Source organism: Leopardus geoffroyi, chromosome B3 (assembly GCF_018350155.1).
Source record: "Leopardus geoffroyi isolate Oge1 chromosome B3, O.geoffroyi_Oge1_pat1.0, whole genome shotgun sequence".
Taxonomy (NCBI): Eukaryota; Metazoa; Chordata; class Mammalia; order Carnivora; family Felidae; genus Leopardus; species Leopardus geoffroyi.
This window is the reverse complement of record NC_059337.1, coordinates 80,597,732-80,620,380: the sequence shown is the minus strand read 5'-3', so window position 1 is coordinate 80,620,380 and position 22,649 is coordinate 80,597,732. Positions and strand designations below refer to the sequence as shown.

The 22,649-nt window shown below is 35.6% G+C and overlaps 1 protein-coding gene and 1 non-coding gene across 3 annotated transcripts in view; both read right to left on the bottom strand.

Annotated features, from left to right (window-relative positions):
- SCFD1 (sec1 family domain containing 1) overlaps window positions 1-19,890 on the bottom strand; it is a 114,616-nt gene extending 94,726 nt beyond the window's left edge. For both annotated transcript variants that reach the window (XM_045450596.1, XM_045450597.1), the window contains exons 1-7: window positions 19,761-19,890; window positions 13,228-13,298; window positions 10,608-10,696; window positions 9,243-9,333; window positions 6,934-7,056; window positions 5,406-5,493; window positions 1,255-1,344 (exon numbers count right to left, since the gene is read on the bottom strand). In XM_045450596.1, the coding sequence (XP_045306552.1) occupies window positions 1,255-1,344; window positions 5,406-5,493; window positions 6,934-7,056; window positions 9,243-9,333; window positions 10,608-10,696; window positions 13,228-13,298; window positions 19,761-19,818 (610 nt within the window). In that variant the 5' untranslated portion in view covers window positions 19,819-19,890. The remainder of the gene's footprint in view (window positions 1-1,254; window positions 1,345-5,405; window positions 5,494-6,933; window positions 7,057-9,242; window positions 9,334-10,607; window positions 10,697-13,227; window positions 13,299-19,760) is intronic.
- LOC123584565 lies at window positions 3,580-3,683 on the bottom strand. The gene has a single exon (XR_006705526.1). It is a non-coding gene; the product is annotated as a U6 spliceosomal RNA (small nuclear RNA).
- Window positions 19,891-22,649: the final 2,759 nt, after the last annotated feature.

Below are 22,649 nucleotides of genomic sequence, written 5' to 3'. Positions count from 1 at the left end.
ACAACAGTAACAACTCCACTTGAAGGTACTGAAGGTACTCAAAAGCAGGCAGAAAGTGGAGGAATGTAAAACTCTTGAAAGAACAGCTAGATTTGAAAAATGAGATATGCTGTTAACCAGCTTTCCTTCTGAAGTTACTTTCCAGTTTGCAAGGCACAGAAGACAAAGAGCTCGGCAGAAAACAGAAGACTTAATGAGCTAAGGAATCAAAGACTGGAGTTCAGGGCTGGAAATTATAGGAGAAAATCCCTAAAAGGAGGGACCCCAAAATTTGCATGCAAATTCTCCTCAAACTTGTCTATATCTTTAACTATTCACAGTATCTGTTTTTTGCTTAATTTTCTCATTTGTGAAATGGAGAAACTTTCCAGTGTGATCATTTTAACTGTTAAGGTTTTCAGCATCTACAAAATTAAAATTGCAATTAGAAGGTTTCTTTTTTAAGATACTTATTTATTTTTTAAAAAAACTTTATTTTTAGAGGGAGAGTATTCGAGCAGGGGAGAGGAGCAGGGGGGTAGGGAGAGGAGGAAGGAAGGAGGGAGAGGGGGAGAGGGGGAGAGGGGGAGGGAGGGAGAGGGAGAGAGAGGAAATGAATCTTAAGCAGGCTCCACACTCAGCATGGAGCCCAACATGGGGCTGGATCCCACAACCCTGGGATTATGACCCAAGCTGAAACTGAGTTGGTCATTCAACCGACTGAGCCAGGTGCCCCACAATTTGAAGGTTTCTAAACACATCTATTAGTAATACTAAAGCATAAAATGACACGTTAGGTACTGAATGCAAAGGAGCTGTAAGTAAATTTAGACATACCAAAGAAATGTTTAAAATTCTGACAGTATAGTAGATTAATATTATATGTAAATTTAGTGTTTTCTGGAACCTTCTGAGTGTACCTTAATAGTTACACTTATCTTTCTACTTAAAAGTATATCTGAAATTTTTCCTAATGGAATATTAAAAGAAAATTAGCAGGCACATAGTTTAAGTCACCATCAAACCATTCAAATGTAGAAAATTATAATTACCAAAGACATCTAAGGAAACAACCCAACAGAGCTATGAAATGCTAACTCAAGAGGAATTAAGTACATCAAATTATTAGAAAAATTATGGTTCTGTATAGCACAGTATATATGTTTTATCCCAATTCTGGAGAGAGAGCCTACAGAGATCCAGACAAGAGGATCTTGTAACAGATGAAAATGAGTTGTCAAGTGAAGAAATAACCAGAAAGATTTGAAAACTTACCCAGTGTAACAAAAAAGCAGAAGAGGCTGTCAACAATAGTGTCCATAACAGTTTCCATTTCTGTGTCTGTGATATCTGGCCTATTAATGGCTAAAGTAACAAATGGGGAAAAAAGTACCAAAATTTATGCCTTGATAACATTGGTAATACTTAAACAAGTAAAACTTTTTATGTGTTAAACTTTTAAGTGAATGAGTATCCATTAAAAATTATACTATCTCAAAGAAACACAATACCTCAATATCAGAGTAATATTAAGAAAAAAATCTACCACATAAAGTATACAAAATTTTTGCCAGAAAATAAAAAAAATCATATTCCATAATTTTATTCACAAACATTAGATGGCTTCCAGAAACTATTGATCTCATTACCCAACTACTGCCAGAAAAGGACAATGCAAATCAATTACTGCAAGACCAGTGTCCCATATAATTTTCTTTGTATTATATTAAGTTACATGAATTTCTTTTCTGACGCATTACACCGTACCTAAGTGGTTTCTTATAAGAATCACTCTAGAAATATGAAAGAAGAGAAAGTTTCTCTGGAAGCTATTAAAAATTCAAGTTTCTTAGCCCTTTTTCTCAGGGATTCAATTCAATAGATTCTGATAATTCTAAGAAATCTGCCATTTTTTTTTTAATGTTTACTTATTTTTGAGAGAGAGAGAGAGATGGGGGTGGGGAGAGTGGGAGGGACGGGGAGGCACAGAGAAAGAGGGGGACAGAGGATCTGAAGCAGGCTCTGTGCTGAGAGCAGAGAGCCTGACGTAGAATCAAACTCATGAACCCTGTGAGATCATGACCTGAGCTGAAGTCAGATGCTTAACCAACTGAGCCACCCAAGCACCCAAAATCTGCAATTTTGACAAGCACCTCAGAGGATTCTTAGGGCTACATTAAAAAAACAAAACAAAAAAACCCACACTGCTGTGAAGACTATGCTAGACAAAGACCTTACCTTACTCATCTTCCATCTCACACAATACCTTGGCCCAGTATCTGACAAGTAGATGCTCAATAAATATTTTTAAGAGACTGACTGGACTAAAAATATTATCTATATAATATTTTTAATTTCCCAACACCCCAAATGTGAAAACAAATATAAAACTCAATACAACTTGTGATTATCATGAGGAAAGCAGAATCCAACTGGATATACTGAAATATTTAAAGAAAGTATGAACCATGCAGAGAACATAAAAATAATAAAGAATTCAACCAGGCAATACAGAATCTGGATGAGGGAATGTGCTAATGTTGCAGACTGTCATTCATTCATTCAATCATATGATAGAAATGGACAAAAGATACAATGTAAATTATGTAAATTCAAGCTACACCAATCCGGAGAAATACTCAACTCATTCTGTCAATCACTGGTACAGGTAAAATCCAAATGGAAGCCTTCAGCCCTGAGGTCCTATGACCTGGTCTCACACCTCTAAATGAGAACAGACTCGAAGAGTCAAAAAAAAAAGCCCATCAATGACCTCAACTCATTTATGTTAACAACTTGGTTTGAGATAGTAGCTGACTTTGAAAAGATAAATCTGCTTCCTTTATTGGATAAATTCCCAATTCATGAAAAGTAGATGATATTAATAAAAGCCATGATATCAACATATTTATGTTTGGGATAATCTGTTTAACATGATCACTTAAAGCACTTGCAATGTCTGAGAGGATTTGGCACATCATTACCAAATGGTTAAGAGCACTGTCTCTGGATTGAGTGCCTCGGTTTAGTAACCTGGTTCTGCCATTTTCTTATCAAGTTACTGAATATCAGTGCCTTGGTTACTTCATTCAGAAAATGGGAATAATACCTACTTCACAAAGTTACTCTGAGAAGTAAATGAACTTGTATTGTAAAGTGCTTATAGAACTATCTATTAATATTATAAACATACTATTGAGAATCTAGACAATTAATCACGTAATTGTGCTTTAAAATTAAACTTGTACTTTAAATTTAATTCTTGTTAATTCTTAATAATTTCAGACTTATGATTCATTAAGAAAAAAATTACATTTATAAGTATGTGAAGGTGTAATGAATTTAGGCTCACTATAAATTTAATTATTTTTACAAATTCTTTAAATATTAGATTTATAAATTTGCCTGGTCTCATTTTTAAAGTATTTAAAGAAAATACTAAATTTATAAATGCAATTTAAACTGTTTAAGGGAATTCAGCAAACCAAGTATGCGGACTAAGCTTGTTCATTGGGACTGATTACAATCTAGTCTGTTTAATCTGAGTTAACTGATCAAAAAAGTTAAGGTGCTTGGTTAGTTTTTTGTTTGTTTTGCTTTGTTTTAATGGAACACTTCATGAATGTGCATATTATCCTTGCACAGGGGCCACATTAATCTCTGTATGGTTCTAATGTTAGTCTATGTGTTGCTGAAGTAAGCACAAGGTGCTTTGTTTTTATATAACCAGATTTACAAATAATCTATCAATTGGTAAGTTTAGCTTAAGGTTAGCTGAAGGAAAACTGGGCTTTCAACATGAAAGACAGAGAGACACAGAGTGTGAGCAGGGGAGGGGTAGAGACAGGGGAGACACGGAATCTGAAGCAGGCTCCAGGCTCTGAGCTGTCAGCACAGAGCCCGACGTGGGGCTCGAACTCACCAACCGTGAGATCATGACCTGAGATGAAGTCGGTCACTTAACCAACTGAGCCACCCTGGCACCTCTTAAACAGCTAATTAATTTACAACTCAGTTAATTGTAAATAGATTTATATAAGTAACAACTGTCAAAAATCTATGACGTGGGTAATTCACCAAACACTTAAGGATGTTGTTTAATTTCACCAACAAAGCATGCTACAGAGCTCAGTAAAAACAAAAAATTGGCGTTCTCTTCTCTCAGGGAGCTTAACATCTGGTCCAGTATTTCATAACAGGTACCACTGGCATTTTGAGCAGATAGTTTTCAGTTATGAGCATCATTTACACACTGCAGAATATCTAGCATCCTTAGTCCTTGCTCAATGAATGCTAGTAGAGTCCAGCTAAATGTGACAATTAGAAACACCCTTATACGTTTCCAAATGTCCTGTTAGATGGACATACTCTCCACTTAAGAACCACTGAAATTTTAGCCACAAACATCTCAATCCTAAAGGAGCAAAATTATTGATTATTTCAATAAACTGGCTAATCATTATCTCCTATAGTATGCGTTTCCTTTAAAATATTCCATATAAATAATCAATGGAAATATAAGTTTTAGGTAGGCAAGATGAGTAAGTTTTAGAGATCTGCTATACAACACTATCTATAGTAAATACTGTATTGTATACTTAAAAAGGTTAAAGAAGTAGAACTCATGTTAAGTGTTTCACACACAGAAAAAGCAACACAGACAATAAAATGTGGTATAGGTGTTGTGTGGTTGTGTGTTTGTATGCATGTGTGGCCTGTTAGTTTTAATCTACATCCAGGAATGGTCTGTTTACCAAAAGTGGGAATGCAAACTCCAGAGAGGGTTAGATAGCATTTGATCAAATACAAATATTCAATCTACTGGTGAATAAACAAGGTATAAAAATTAAGGGAGTCTAGCAATCTGTATTTGAAAATGGCACCTATACTTCATTCCTTAATAGTGCTATAGTAGCTGTTGATGCCTTAGCCAACCTTTTGTGAATACTTACGTGCCAGAAACTTTTCTAGGCATTTTACACACACTAATCCATTTAATTCCCACAAAAATTCTGTGAGGTAGATAGTATTATTATTCCCACTTTACAGATGACGAAAACTAAAGCACAGAGAAGCAGAGTAACTTGTTCTTGTCCAAGAGTCAAAGTAGTAGAAGACTCATTGAATCCTACTACTAAAATACTGTCTTACTTGTCATGAATAAACCATTCATGTAAGCTGCTGTGGGGTAGGTACCTAAAAAGTCAGAGGTTTGGTACTTCATTGAGCTTGCAAAACACATCTAGTACATGTTGTTATATGTGACAAAATTCAGTCTAAGACTTGTTTTGTGTGCTTTAAAAAATCTTTTACAGTTGTACTACTGTAAACAAAGCTGGTTTTTGAGAGTACTAAATGTGCTATTTTTTTTTTTTTACAGTACATCACTCATTTTAACGAATTACAATATTCCTGTTTTTACATACCACGGTATGAAACAAGCTCCTTATTTTGATTACATAATACAAACATATCATCTTCCAAAGTAATAAAATTGAGATACTGATCGAAAACCTGGAAATAAAAGAAAAGGTTTATACATCAATTTTACAATATTTTTGAAAATTTTATTTATTTTGAAAGAGAAAGAGAATGAGTGGGGTGGGGACAGAGGATTCAAAGCAGGCTCCAGCTGACAGGAGAGAGCCAAATGTGGGCCTCAAACTCACTAACTGTGAGACCAAGAGTTGCATGCTACACTGACTGAGCCAGCCAGTCACCCCAATTTTGCAATACTGAAAGCACATTTAGCTTGACTTAATCAACCAATGGAAAATAATGGAAAAAATTACCATTATATTTAATAACTAAAAATTATACCATGTGGCAGATTGCCTCATTGGGTAAGAATGAGGAGTTGATATTAAAAAGGAATATAAACAAGACTTTGGTCAATAAATTATCAAGGAGGAGAGTACTATCTTCAGATAACAACATTTATGAAGATAAGAAGATTTTTTCAAAAACTGTGCTTGGGATGGGAATGTATATCAGTTTTGAAGAAAAAAATTGCAATTTAATTTTTATGTTCACTTTAATCACACTTTCCTAAGTAAGTCATAGTAACAATTTTTCCACCATGAACACTTATAAGTGGGAAAAAAGTTATACTAGTTCTTTAGAAGGGCAAATCAGGAGAAAAATTAAGAAAATTCTTAGAAGTACACTGAATTTAGTTAAACAAACTGAAAACCATTCCTATTATTTTATGTAAAATAATAAACTTTGAAAAGAAAGAACATTAAAACATAAGCCTCAAAAACTAATCAGAAGTAATAGTAGACTATCTAAATCTTAGAATGAAAACTCAGTGGGAAAAAATGGGAAGCAAATGCATGGTTGTTTTGTCTTTTATTTGCCCTATATGATTCCCTAGAATTTCATGTCTTGTCCAATGTCAAGAAGCACAAGGCACAGTACTGCTATAACCAAGAAAAGATTTTACAGATTCATTTATAACTAAGCTGAACCTATCTAAATGGTAAACATGATGTAGAACTGCTGGCCTGTTGTAAATTCCTTCCCTCTTATAAAATGTAATGTAACTTCGTTGGATCTTCTCTCCTAAGTAAGACCTGAAGATAATACGGTGACTATAGTGACTATAAATAAAATAATGTCAACATATTTTTAGTATAATTTGTAACAACCCAACTGTCAAACTATTTCTAAGTTGAGCTAAAAAGATGATACAAATCCTAGACTAAAACAAACACTGATTAAGCATTTTATTTTTATCTTTCAAATTCATCAAATAACAGGTACCATTAGTTTGGTGTATTCTGCCTAGTTCAAATTGTAGGTAATTTACATTATCAAAAAAAGTACTGAGTCTAAATATTTCTTAGGTTGACCTCGTCTTTTGTAAATGAGAAACTTAAGTGAATTAACAGGTTTTAAAATACACTAAATTTTACGTTAACAAAATGTCATCAGCTAATCAAAATCTCTTACCTTGGCTACTTGTGTTACTGCACTAGCAGCTAATGCTGCATTTGCAATATCTTCCAGTTTACTTCTTGAAATAGCAGAAATAAAATTTAAGTAATATGATTCATAGAGTTGATTTCGCAGATCCTATAAATACAATGAATACTTCATTCCTATGCACACATATAAAAGATGACCACAGACAGAAATCATTTAGATACTGTAAGAGTAAGATTTTGGAGGATAATACACATATTTAAATGACAATTAAAAAAAACCCAAGAGAAGAAAGTTATGTAGAAGTACTAGTTACTTGGTTGCCAGATATAATGGACCTATATATTAATAATTAAAGTTATAATTCTATTATCAATAAAATTCTACTAATTATAGTATCACACAAAACTGCTTTGAAATAGTTTATTTGCCTTTTTCTCAAAAATCTCCAGAAATGGCTCTCTTGTATAGTAAAATGCTTATTATATTTTGCAGCTAATACCTTCTATTGCTCTTAATAAAACAACACACTTCCTTCACTGTTCAGACATAATTCCAATGACCAATTCCAGAAGTATTACTTCTCAATCATGCAAAAGTACCATAATTTAAGTTATGCAAATTCTTAAATCAAATTTACTTATCTTCTTAAACTCTAGGAAAAATAGATATCTAAATAACCATACAGGCATACCTTGGATATATTGCAGGTTCAGTTCCAGACCACCACAATAAAGCGAACATTGTAATAAAATGAGTCAAAATAATTTTCTGGTTTCCCAGTGTCTATGAAAATTATGTTCACACTATACTGTGGTCTATTAAGTGTGCAAGAGTCTTATGTCTAAAAAAAGAGTATATACCTTAATTAAAAAATACTTCAGGGGCGCCTGGGTGGCTCAGTCGGTTAGGTGTCCGACTTCGGCTCAGGTCATGATCTCGCGGTCTGTGATTTCGAGCCCCGCGTCGGGCTCTGTGCTGACAGCTCAGAGCCTGGAGCCTGTTTCAGATTCTGTGTCTCCCTCTCTCTGACCCTCCCCCGTTTATGCTCTGTCTCTCTCTGTCTCAAAAATAAATAAACGTTAAAAAAAAAAAAATACTTCATTGCTAAAAAATTTAAGCTTTCAGTGAATTATCACTGATCACAGATCACTGTAATATAATAATAAAAGAGTTTGAAATAGTCTGATTATTATCGAAACGTGACAGAGAGGCAGAAAGTGAGTTAATGTTATTGGAAAAATGGCATCAACAGACCTGCTTGATGCAGGGTTGTGACAAACCATCTCTTTCTAAAAAAGTGAATTATCTGTGAAACCTAATAAAACAAGGTATGCCTGCATTTCTTTGAATCTAAGAAAATGTCAATTGAAAGAGGCACCATTATGTTATGTAACACCAAGAAAGAATTAATGCTGCCAATAAAATTCTATAACACACCATCAATTTTAAGATGCATCTGGTATTGGAGATGTTTAAGTGTGAAAAACTGAGGATTTGGAGGCTGTGTGAAGAAGGTAGCAAGCAGGGCAGTGGTTTAACAAAGGTTGGGACATTGGTTAAAGGATAAAGGACTAATAATTATGAGGACTGAGAAAATAAGTATGTTGAGGATATTGGGAGTCATGTTTGTCACTGTCAGAAAAAGGAGTTACAAATTTGTAAAGGGAAAAAGAAACAACTAGGATAAATCTTGTATTTCTGAAATGAAACTGTTTTGGATATTATATATGTCTACAGAGATAAGGAAGAAAATTGCTAGAGTTAAATACAGATATAACAATGCTGATTCCAAGAGACACATGTACCCCAACGTTTGGCTACTGACAATAGCCAAAGTTTGGAAAGGGCCCAAATGTCCACCAACTGCTGAATGGATAAAGAAGATGTGGTATACGTATTCAATGAAATGTTACTCGGCAACCAAAAAGAATGAAATCTTGCCATTTACAACTCTGTGGATCAAACTAGAATGTATTATGCTAAGTGAAATTAGTTCAGTCAGAGACAAATATATGACTTCACTCATATGTGGGATTTAAGATACAAAACAGGAGAACATAATGGAAGGGAAGCAAAAATAATATAAAAATAGGAAGGGAGACAACCCATAAGACACTCTTAAAACTAGAGAACAAATGGAGGGTTGCTGGAGGGGTGTTGAATGGGGGCAAGGGCTAAAGGGGAGAGGGGCATTAAGGAGGATACTGGTTGGGATGAGCACTGGCTATTAAATGATGAATCACTAAATTCTATTCCAGAAAAAAAAATTTTTGATTAATAATATAAATAAAAAATTAAAAAAACCTGTCTCTACATATAAGAACTCATATTACCTGGCACATTCTGTCAATATTTTCTTCAGTTGGCATTACAAAGTACACTGCGGGAACATCTGGAATAGGATCTCGATCAGAGTGTAAAAGCCTAAAGAACATAAAATTCAACTTTTTCTTAGTCATTTATCTAAAAAGATCGTTTAAAACGGTACTTCTCAAATCAAGGATGAATCATTTTATAGACAATGACCAGTACACTAAAAGCTCTTGCTTCAATTAATCGTTTAACCCAGGCTTCTCCTTTTATCAGTGCTAACATTATTTGTTAGTAAGATCCTAATGTCAGTCTTCATCTCTTCTATTACAATCACCTTTATTTCTAATACCAATATTCTTCCTGAATAAGAACTAAAGCACATTCAATAGCAATTTTATTCCCATTTTTCATAGAAATATGTTTGGGGTAGGGTGAGCAGAGGAAAAATTCAGTTCTCCAAGAGAGGGAAAACAGGAAGCTGGAGGAGTCTTTAAAAACAATGAAAAAATCTAACCATAAGTAAAATCAAGTGTGTGTGTGTGTGTGTGTGTGTGTGTGTATGTATGTGTGTATACATACACACACACACACACACACTTTAATGTTTATTTTCGAGAGAGAAAGAGAGCAGGGGAGGGGCAGAGACAGAGGGAGACAGATTTGTTATATTTATCAAACATACCAGAAATAATATAATCAAATACATTCAGTAGTTAAGAAGACAACATAGATAGCTCCTATAGTGGTTAACAATCCTTATCCCATAGATACTTAAATTTTTCATATTAACGATAAACTAATTTAGACATTCTTTAAAAAGTATATTCAGGGGTGCCTGGGTGGCTCAGTCAGTTGAGTGTCCGATTTCAGCTCAGGTCATGATCTCACAGTTTGTGAGTTCGGGCCCCACGTTGGGCTCTGTGCTGACAGCTCAGAGCCTGGAGCCTGCTTCAGATTCTGTGTCTCCCTCTCTCTCTGCCCCTCCCTGACTTGTGCTGTCTCTATCAAAAATAAATAAATGCAAAAAAAAAAATTAAAAAAAAATAAATAAAAAGCATATTCAAACTGAAGGAATAAAAAATTTTCAGAGATGGAAGAGAACTTACGACAACCAGTTCTGTTCTTTCATATAAGAGGGTAAACTAGTCTTTATGAAAAGACATGAAAGAGAATATTTAAATTCTGAAATTATAAAACCTCAGACTGAGAATTATTTCTAACTTCAAAGTAAATAGTTAAATGTTGTTTTATACAAGTACTGTAACCTAACATTATTTTCTGTATAAATGATGTCCTTGAATAACTGGATTTCAAGGTGGCCAAAGATATCCTTTAGCAACGTATCTGAAAACAAATGTCATTATTAGAAACATGTTAAAACTCACAGATGCAGAGTGATTCCCATGTCTCTCAGCTCTTTTACTGATAGCAGTGGAGAGATGATATCTTGGCCAAATCTGTCATAAATGAGCACCTGGTTTAAAAAAAAACGTGTTTTCGAAACATTATCAGTAAACAGCTGACAGAGAGCTCATATTAAGACAATGTTGAAGTATATTCTATTTTAATAAATCATGTATGCTGAATTCTTATACTTACCTCAATTTAATATTTTCTGTCCAAATATTGCCCAAAACGTTCACGTATGTCATAATCTAGTTTTTAAAGCATGATCATTTAGGCTAAATTAATATTACATAAATTTATTCTCATAGAATATTTTTGCTAGGATAAACGTACTAGCAACTACAAAATACTTATCTTAAGCTATAATAAAGGATCTTTAATATTCAGCAAACTCACACTTCCCCACCAAGTTTACATCAATCCTTTCTAAAAAGAGAGAAGTAAAAATAGTCCCTCTCAAAACTAATGGGTAACAAGTTCTAAGACTGTAAAGAAAATTTGGTAATTTAAGCATCTCAGGTTAGTAAGATGCTCATTTAAAAAATGAGTGAGTGACTGGGTTGGCTGGGTGGCTCAGCCGGTTAAGCATCTGACTTCGGTTCATGTCATGATCTTGTGGTTCTTGGGTTCAAGCCCTGAATTGGGCTCTGTGCTGACAGCTCAGAGCTCTGAAGCAGGCTTCAGATTCTGTGTCTTCCTCTCTCTCTGCTCCTCCCCTGTGTGACTCTCTCTCAGGAAATGAATAAACATAAATAAACAATTTTAAAGAATTAAGTCCCTAAAGAGTACATGCTAGCCTTATTCTGTCACATACATTTCTTCACATTCTAAAATATTATAACTGACATCTTTGAGGGGTAGAAAGAACTCTGAATCTTCTAACTTAAAATTAGTTTTAGAGTTAAGGCTAATAAAAGAGAAATTTCAACTAGTGTTTCTTTACAACTACATCAATAATTCTTCACAGAGTAAGAAATTGCTAAAGAGGGATGAAACATGCTGTCATAAAAAAATGTGTTTCCTGGGGCGCCTGGGTGGCGCAGTCGGTTAAGCGTCCGACTTCAGCCAGGTCACGATCTCACGGTCCGTGAGTTCGAGCCCCGCGTCGGGCTCTGGGCTGATGGCTCAGAGCCTGGAGCCTGTTTCCGATTCTGTGTCTCCCTCTCTCTCTGCCCTTCCCCCGTTCATGCTCTGCCTCTCTCTGTCCCAAAAATAAATAAACGTTGGAAAAAAAAAAAAAAATTAAAAAAAAAAAAAAAATGTGTTTCCTATATGACAGCATTTCCTTTAGAATAGCTAAAACTCTTGGGTGCCTGGGTAGCTCAGTCAGTTAAGTGTCTGGCTTCGGCTCAGGTCATGATCTTACCATCCATGAGTCCCGCATCGGGCTCTGTGCCGACGGCTCAGAGCCTCGAGCCTGTTTCTGATTCTGTGTCTCCCTCTCTTTCTGCCCCTTCCCCACTCATGCTCTCTCTCAAAAATAAAATAAAAACATAAAAAAAAATAAAAAATAAAAGCTAAAACTCTTCTGCTCTAGTTCTAAGAGGTTGGGTGTTTCATTTCTCATAAATATCTTCCATCTCTAAATCTCAATATATCTATATTATTAATCTTGTGATACATAAGTAATGGATAGGGAAAGAATTTGACACAAATCAGATTGTACCCAAGAAATTCTCGAGCTATTTAATTCAAAAGCTTAATAAAGGCTTTAGAAACAATAATCGAGCATTGTTTATTCAAGGAGCAATAACAGGATGCCCACAAATAAACATGAAAGAAGGCAAAAATTAGGGGATATTTTGAAGCTTAACCTAGGAATTCATATAGATGACCTTAACCATCTTTAGAGTTAACCAAAGGACTTATAAGGATCATCAGAGTTTTCAAAACACCCCAAATAGTTACCAGGTTGAGTTGTTCTCAATTATTAGCAAAAAAGAAATATAAAGTGACTATAAACTAACAAGTGTAAACCTAAGCAGCTGAATTCTGGTCTGTCTGAAGAAAGAAAGTATAAAGTTTAAAATGAACAAGCTTAAAGAACAGGAATTTTTAAAGGTACTTCATCATTTCTCAAAGGAGAAATATTATAGATTGCTTTCTGGTCCAATTAACAATTTTACTGACAGTTTTATATATCATAAATTAACCAGCATTATGGTTTACAAATCACTGTCTCATGAGTCGGTTAAAACTGGCATTCTGGTTTACAGATCACTCTCTACCCAAGTCTGACTAACCTTGAACAAGCTTGCGAGATCCAAATTCTGGACCTGCAAAGCTAAGGAACAAAACATCAACCAGATGAAAGACCTACTAGTGAGGGGCCATTCAAGAGATCAGCTGGATTCCCTAGATGCATATTATTATCCTTGTCTGTCTCCCTCCATAAAATGCTTATTAAAAAGATTCACATTAAGAAACCATGTTAAATAAAAATAAACTCTCCATGCATAACTAAAATGCGCTACTGTTCAGCATTAACAAGAAATTCCCTCCAATCACCACCAATAAAGACCAAGCAAAAATAATTAAAATAAATTAAAGTTAAAATATTAAAAAAAGTTAAATTAAAATTAAAATAAAGTCTCTTACCTTCCATACTGGTTCTCCAGTGCTGTTTTTAACATGAGGCACATTGAAATTCAGCATACGCTTCAAAGCCACTGGAAATGAAAACAGTCTTATTAAATATTATCATTGTGGGGGGCGCCTGGGTGGCTCAGTTGGTTAAGCATCCGACTTCAGCTCAGGTCATGATCTCACAGTCCGTGAGTTCGAGCCCTGTGTCGGGCTCTGTGTGACAGCTCGGAGCCTGGGACCTGCTTCAGGTTCTGTGCCTCCCTCTCTCTCTGCCCCTCCCCTGCTCATGCTCTGTCTCTGTCTCAAAAATAAATAAAAAACATTATAAAAAAAACATTTTAAATATTATCATTGTGGAATGCCTGGGTGGCTCAGTCAGTTAAGCAACCGACTTCAGCTCAGGTCACATTCTCACGGTTTGTGAGTCAAGCCCCATGTCAGGCTCTGTGCTGACAACTCAGAGCCTGAAGCCTGCTTCAAATTCTGTGTCTCCCTCTCTCTCTCTGCCTGCTCCCTGCTCACACTCTGTGTCTCTCTCAAAAATAAATAAAAAACATTAAAAGAATTAAAAAAAAATTATCATTGTTTTTCATGATTTCATTCCCCACCCCCTCATCTATTACTTACCACCTCAAAACAAAATGCACAAATCACTCTAGTAAAACTGATAAATCAAATGAATGGATATGTAAAAGCAGGTCAGACTGTTTAAGACCATTCCATCAACAGCTAATTGGGCAAGTGTTTGGGGAGATTTTCTGTTCCCAGATGACAATGTGGAAAATGTTCTGAAAGAAGCCTTTTCCATTCCTCCTGACAAGCCCCACACTACATTTTTTTTTTTTAGTTTAAAAATATTTTAATTCCAGTATAGTTAACATACAGTGTTATACTAGTTGTAGATATATGATAGAGTAATTCAATAATTCTGTACATTACTCAGTGCTCATCATGATGTGTACTCTTTAATCCCCATCACCTATTTTACTCATCTCCCCACCCACCTCCCCTCTGATAACCATCAATTTGTTCTCCATAGTTAGGAGTCTGTTCTTGGTTTATTCTTTTTCTTTCTCCTTTGCTTGTCTTATTTCTTAAATTCCACATGAGTAAAATCATATGGTATTTGTCTTTCTCCGATTTATTTCACTTGGCATTATACTGTCTAGCTCCATCCACGTTGTTGCAAATGATAAAGGGATAGCATCTAAAATACATAAAGAACTTATACAACTTCACAACCAAAAAACAAATAATCCAATTAAAAATGGGCAGAAGACATCAATAGACATTTCCTCATACATTTTATACAGATGCAAAAAGAAATTTTATCAACTACAAATTCGCAGTGGTCTCAATAGATAACTGGTGTTGTTGTCTATTTACTACTGTCTGCCTGAAAGCACAGATCAGCATCACTCTTTTGAAAAACAAAAACTACATAGGATATATTTAAGTGGTTCATATACAAAACCTTCATACAGTAGGTCTATGTTTTAGTTATCTTGTAATACATTTTATGACCAATTTGTCTCATCAGATTCAATGAAAAGTTATACTGTTCAATATTATATGGTCCATGGAAAAAGTGAGACTTTCCCAAAGATATGGTAGATAACTCCTGATAAGAAAATATACAATTTCTAAAATCAAAGCAGTTATGCTCTATGTGTTATTGAATTTTGAGATTTTTAGTGCTCGTCTGTTCATGTGTATTACAGATTCAGAAATATTTTCTAAGGAAAATTAAAATCTCTCTATACTTCTGTGTGAAGTTGAAAAGTCCTTGGGGTGCCTGGATGGCTCAGTCGGTTAAGCGTCGACTTCTGCACAGGTCATGATCTCACGGTTCATGAGTTCCAGTCCCGCATTGGGCTCTGTGCCAACAGCTCAGAGCCTAGAGCCTGGAGCCTGCTTTGGATTCTGTGTCTCCCTCTCTCTCTGACCCTCCCCCATTCATGCTCTGTCTCTGTCTCAAAAATAAACATAAAAAAAAATTAATAATTAAAAAAAAAAAAAAGGAAAGGCCAAATATTCAAGGAAGGGTATTAGTTGGGTAATTAAATTTTTAAGATTGGCAACCCTGAAATCTATTTAGTTGATCTTTAAAAGCATTTGGGGGTTCCTGGGTGGCTCAGGTGGTTAAGCTTCCAACTTTGGCTCAGGTCATGATCTCATGGTTCCTGTGTTCAAGGTCCACATCGGGCTCTGTGCTGATGGCTCAGGGCCTGGAACCTGCTTCGAATTCTGTATCTCCCTCTTTCTCTGCTCCTCCCCTGCTCATGCTCTCTCTCACAAAAATAAACAAACATTTAAAAAAATTAAAAAATAAAAAATAAAATCATTTGGATTAGACTTTACTAATACAAAATAATCTACAGGTCATACTCTTCCCTACATAATACATTATACTATATATTATATATATAGTATATACAATTGACCATATAATATTCAAATCACCAGTGTATTAATTTTTGGTATATTGATTCACACACTAGAAAAACCTCTATTAAATGCTAAGCTTACAAATACTATGATATTATACAAAAAAAAATACATAAACAAGCAAAAAAACACTTTGGTACTTAAAACTGAAGTAACATAGGAGGCATACAAGGTGCTGCAGAATGAACTCTCCCACTGAGCTTTTGGCAAGTTCTTCCACCTCCAGGCAATATAGCCATCATCACCCTGGCACCCATGGCCCAACAAAAAGAAAATCTTGTTTCTAGGAACTGTTCACATTCTTGGGACAACTAGGAAAAACCACAGCCCAGGCTGCATCAGAGTCCCAGGTGTATAGTTTCTCTAGAGCTAGGCCTTACTTTACTGAAAAAGGCCAGTATCAGCAGATATTCCCACATCTGCCTTCCTAGTCCCATCTAGGTGAGTTTCTTCAACTGTGACCCTTGGCTAACTTGTTAACAGATTTTGACACAGTGGATTCGTTAATAAAGTACAGGCCTGTGTTCAAAGAATATGTAAGAATGTATTTTTAGTTTCATCAGAGTAACTCTCCTATAGGCTTAAATCATTGCTTTTAATGAAATGGCAAACTAGTTTTCTTTATTAGCTCTAAACATATCATTTCTAGACTTGGTTAATATAGTTTCACCCTAACCTGAAATATTTTCTTTACTCATCTGCTATATATTCAACCACATTTACTATTCATTCAACAAATGTTCAGTTATTGTTTACCATATGCTGGGCACTGCTCCAGCCGATGGCACTAAACACAACAGACTGAATAAAAATTACCTATCCTCAAGGAACTTTCATTTTACTTGGGGTAAAAACAACAGATTAAGTTAAACATATGGCATATAAGATTATGTTAAGTGCTATGGAGTAAAACAAAGGGAAGGGGGGAGAGCTGCAGTGTAATTTTAGTTTTACTTATTTTTATTAAAAATATTTTTTTTAGTGTTTATTAATTTGGGGGGGGGGGCAGAGCGAGAATCCCAAGCAGGCTCCATGCTGTCAGCGCAGAGCCTGATGTGGGGCTCAAACTTATAACCGTGAGATCATGACCTGAGCCAAGATCAAGAGTCAAATGCTTAACCAACTGACCCATCCAGGAGCCCCTGCAGTGTAATTAAAAAAAATTTTTTTTAACGTTTATTTATTATTGAGAGACAGAGCATGAGCATGGGAGGGGCAGAGAAAGGAGGAGACACAGAATCCAAAGCAGGCTCCAGGCCCTGAGCTATCAGCACAGAGCCTGACGTGGGGCTTGAACTCACAAACTGCGAGATCATGACCTGAGCTGAAGTCAGATGCTTAACTGACTGAGCCACCCAGGTACCCCCTTGCAGTGTAATTTTAAATAGAGTAGACAAGAAAGGCCTCCTGAGAGGGTAACATTTGAGTAAAGATGAGAGAGTGAGCCATGCAGATGTCTCTGAAAGAATATCCAGAAAGGGGTAACAAATAAAAAGGCTCTCAAGTGGGAGCATTCCAACGTGTTCAAGCAAAGGGGAGAGTAATAGGGAGTCAGGTCAGGAAGTTAAGCAGGAAATATATCACATAAGGCCTTGTAGACCACTATAATATTATTTTGGTTTTTACCAGGATTGAAATGGAAAGCTGTTGGGAGAGTTCTGCGCAAATATGTGACAAGATCACTTTGTTACTTTGTGGGGAAAAAAAATGAAGGGGAACAGGAATATAACAGCAAAACAACTAAATAAGAGTTACTGCAGAAATTCTTGGCGTTATGGACCTGCGTGAAAGCAATGCCAACAGGCAGATTGTGAATGTATTTTCAGAGTAGAGCTGATAACATTTACTCACAGATCTGATGTGGGATATGAAAAACAGAAGTCAAGAAACCTTAAAGGTTTCTGACCTGTGCAACTAACTACAAGGGTGGAGTTGCTATTAATTGAAATGGGGTAAATGGAATTCAGAGGAAAAGGTCCAGGCCTGAGATATAAACTTGGGGATCATTAGCATATAGATGATATCTAAAGCCAAGAGGCTACATTAGGTCACTGCAAGAAAGAAAGCAGTGGATCTGCGGCTTGCCAAGGTTGAGAAGCGGGAGTGTTGAGCAAGAACCTTCAACAGAGAGGCATGCATGAAGGGCAATGATAGGTAACACAGGATGTTGTCTGCTGCACTAAAGGTAAGAATAAAGAGGGTGAGTGATCCAAGAAACTTTCACAAATCAGATGACTTTTAAGGTGACCTTTAAAAGATAAATATTCTTCAAGCAGGAAAACAAAAAATAGCCATGCTAGTTAGTTATCCTCTCTATACCTTAGTTTTCTCATCTATAAAATGGAGACAATACACATAAAATCACTTAAAACAATGCTTAGGAATACTATTCAGTATCAGCTATTATCTACCCAAATAGATCGCAAATTCCTGTGTCCCATGGTGTCTTCATCTAGAAAATTTGAGAACTGATTTTGAGTTACTTCCAAAAACATTCTCAATAGTCATGAGGGAAAGGTTTACTTCTGGTACTCTAGCACACATATAGGGGTTTACCTTTGTCCAAAAATAAGACAGAACTCAACTAGAGTACTAATCTGATAAATGATTATTATGGCATAACCTATCTAGTTGTAATGTGAAATCTTACTACAATGAAGTGTATTTCCACAGAAATTGAAATTATATTAGGATTCAACATTCTACAAAGTTTCTGCATATAAAAATAACTACCATAAAAATTTTATTTTTCAAAACGCTGCTTTCTATTGGTTTCTAAGCAAAACGCTGCTTTCTAAGTCTTCCTTGATATGTTATTTTATTTTAATATATAACATGACCTAATTCATTGAGCTTCATTAAGCTGTCAGAACCATACTGCAAAGACAAGTGCGGCTTCTATTTGCTTACTGGTAAAACGTATGGCAGGTATTCCCCAAACCTTACTTATTTAAAATTATGCCTAACTTCACCTGATAGCTTAGACTAAATTTATCTAATGGAAAAAGCAGAACACAATTCCATATGCACTGTGTTATTACTAGATAGTCTAATCATTTTTTCTTTGAATTCCTAAGGAAGGAATCAAGCACAGCTGAAATCCCTTCTGGTAAGCCATATTAATTGTAACCATTTATTTTCCAGTTCAAATTAACATGCAAAAGAACTTAATTACAAGGGAAAGAATTTCCAATTGTGCATACTCTTGATGGTTTGTTTCTATCAGCTCCTCAGAATTCACAGCCTGCCAACTTTCAGGACAATTCGCTAACAGGAACAAACCATTAGTCTGTAGCTAACAAGTATAAACTCTGTTGTCATCAGAAGTTTACAAAAAATAAGTAACAACAAAATATCTAACATGTAAAAATATGAAAGCTAAAGGGAAGAAATATGTACTTAAAAAAAACACATTTAACGGTACAAACAGAAGCTGTATGCTCTATCGAGGATGAAACTAATAGTTTTACAATACTAATCTGTCAAACGGTTAAAATGACAAAGCTACTAATTAATTTGTTTTTTGCCATTCTTGAATTCGATTCCAGTAAGCTGAAGAAGGAAATCTTTATCACTGGGCATTTCTCTTCAGGTACCCCCAAAAGCCTGGTCCAAAGAAGAGAAATGGCAGAAGGTAAGCTGCTCTGAAAGAATAAATTTTGTAATTGTGAAGGAAATGCCCCCAAACGAAACTCTTTCAACATTAAAATCTAGGGAAGACCTGGACCAGGCACAGAAACAAACCCGGAGACTTCATTGGTGGAAACTCAGGGGAATATCTATGCTGTTATCTGCCAGCTGCCAGATATTCTTGTGATGGCCTTTTGAGGCCCAGCAGACAAGGGACAAGAGCAGGGCCATAGCAACCCTTAAGCCCCTTTTCCTGAACCACAAATGAGGCCGCGTTCTCGAGCTATTACATCTCTTGCCTAAAAACTCAAAAGGGGAGGGGCTCTCGATGCTCTGGGAACTGGATTGAGCTTCAGGAGGTCCATCTCAGAGCTGCACACACCACGACCGAGGGAGGGCGACAAGCAGGAGAAGAAGAAATCCCCACCACAGGCACAAAACCGCAGGGAGAAGGGAGTAAGACGTACCTGTTTGTCTCTCTCGAATACTGGCTGCTGCAGCCGCCGCCATCTTGACTCCCACCATCCACTGCCCGGTTAGAGAAGAACCCGAGGATTACGTGGCTGCCCGGACTGCCCCGGAAGCAAAGCCCAGAGGGGCGGGGTCAAGGGAGGTTCCTGGTGGCCGGATCCCGCCTCCTTCAACTCTCTTCAGAACTTGGAGACGCAGTGAGCTTAGTTAGTACCTGAACACCTGGTAGTGCTTACTTTCCAGCTGCGTAATAGTAGGAATTTTTATCCTATCTAATCAAGCCACAGCTTCTCAGATGGTAGCTGCGTTGAATAGATGTTAGGGTAGGAGCGTGGTGTAATGCTAGGAACCTAATTAAATACTAAATTGGTCGTTTACAGATCTCGTAAGTGGTGAGAAGGCTCTAGGGGATCTAAAGATCACTGGACTAAAGTAAATGAAGCTCCAGGAACAAAGTAGGCGTTTAAAAGCTGACTCCATTCTCCTTCCCAGTGCAGCAGGAGAGGTCTCCCCTTTGCCCCTTTCCCAGGGAAACAGACAGCTTTGGAGCATTGCTCTAATTTGGCAGATTTCTCAATCTTATCTTTTAGGCAAAATGGTCTAGTTTTATGGTGTTTTGCGTACATGAACACAGGAGCTAAGAAGATTCAAAATAGCAAACTGAATATCCTCCTCCTTTGCTTTTAGTAACTGCAAAAATCACATGTGGGGGAGGGTTGCTTGGTTAATGGACAGCTGGTTTTTAATATACACTTGAAACTGCATGATGACAAAACATATCCGATATGGATAACTAATTTTGGTTATTGTGTAATTTTTTGTCTTTATCAAGGTGTAATTGACAAATTCAAAAGATAGGGTTTACACTGTGATGATCTGATATAGTTATATATTGTGAAGGGTTCCCCCCATCTAGTTATCACATCCATTGCTTCACATATTTATCTTTGTTTTGGTGAGATTTAAAATCTACTCAGTAAATTTCAATTATACAATAATCAACTGTAGTCACCATGTTATATATTAGGTCTCAGACCTTCTAGCTGAAAAGTTGTTACTGCATCAAATGACCTACATGTATAATCTTAAAAAAAAAAAAAAAAAAAAGTCAAATTCATGGAAACAAAGAGTGGTTACCAGGGACAAGTGACTGGGGAAAATAGGAAGAGGTTGATCAAAGGTTATGAACCTACATTCTTTACCTTTAAGAACTGCATCCTCTAGTTTTCACAGCTAACTGGCATATTCACTGAAAACTTAACTGGAACATTTACTATTTTATTCAGCGTTATTTTGAAGGAATTGCCAATGATCTAGATGTACTGTAATTAAACAGAAATAACAATTCCTACCCTAGGGGGAAGTTGTACTTCATTGTTTGTCTTCATGGATGTAGAATATATAGACTTTCCCATCTTCCAGTATCTGAAAGCCCAATCTTGATTTGTGTACTTTTACTTTCAAACGCAAACCTGTTAACCATTTCAGTTGTATCACAGACTTCTTCCCAGGACTCTGAGTCATAGTAATATAAAACATTAAAACAATGTTTAACAGTTCTATACAATATATACATATGAAATAATATAGTGTCCTAAGGAATGCACTTAGGGTGGCAAAAACATACAAAATATTATACTCCACAGAAGAATGATTACAGTAGACAAACAGAAAATAGACCCTGTGAGGCTGAGATTGAGAAAGGAATTTGTTACCCATTTTTAAAATCAGAAAGAATCAAACTATGGCTTCAGAGTGTTAACCCCTTATTTACTGTAGCCTGGCTCTACCTATCCAGATTTTTGGCTTAAATAATTTATCCTGACAAAAAAACTATTATTTTACATTAGGGAATAGTTTTAAGTTTAACACAGAATGTCACAGAATGGCTTACTGAAGAGGTTCTCAGGTGTCACTCAGAGGATTCAGGATCTCTCAAATGTGAAAAGGATCTTGGATCTAGTATTGTCAGAATCTTAACCTCAATAAATCCTAACAAGTTATTTAATTTAGCTCATATAAGCACTTCACATTTAGTAGCATGAACATATTTATTTAACAAACTTCATTGTAATTATCATGTTTTCTGGTTACATCTGAAGTCTTAAAAAAACAACGGAAAAATAGGCTGACACATCAACTATCACCTAATATAATACCTGGCATATGTTGGGCAACTGGAAAAGATAAGAGTCAAAATGAGAACTTGAAAATTGGGTCTTTTCAAAACAATCCAAAATTTTCTAAACTACATACACATTCAAGTAATCCATTATTCAATGTGTTCTTATACTCTGTATTGCATTACTTGAAGCATAAAACTTTGTATTGCATTACTTACAGCATGAACAGTAGTTTAATAGCTTATTCTAAAACTAACAATGAAGCATGTGATAATCCCTATATAAAAAAGAATTACATTATCATAAATAGAATCTTGTTCTAATCATTTTCTTATAATGACTAAATACTAAAGGCAAAGTCATGGAGAAAACTTACCTATTATAATCTCCTTTACTTAGCATTCAGTATTGAGTATAAAAGTAACAATAGATTACATAAATTTAGGGAAAAAATTACTGAAAGTTTTAGCATAAAGTAGAAGCCAAAGTGAATTCTCTGGTTAGTAATCAAATGAAAGCTTTTTACTTGACCCAAACAATGGCTTATTCATAATATGGAAATTAAATATTACAAAGTATAAAATCATAACCCAGTTTGATGAAACATTTTAAAGAAACTTTAACCTTAAATACTAAAACACTAAAGTGACTAAGTATAAGAATATAAAGAATTGTATAAAAGGTCTTCAGACGAAGTTCCCATAACAAAAGGCTTAAAAGATGTCTAAAAACAACGAATTTAAAACTAACCAAAGACCATTA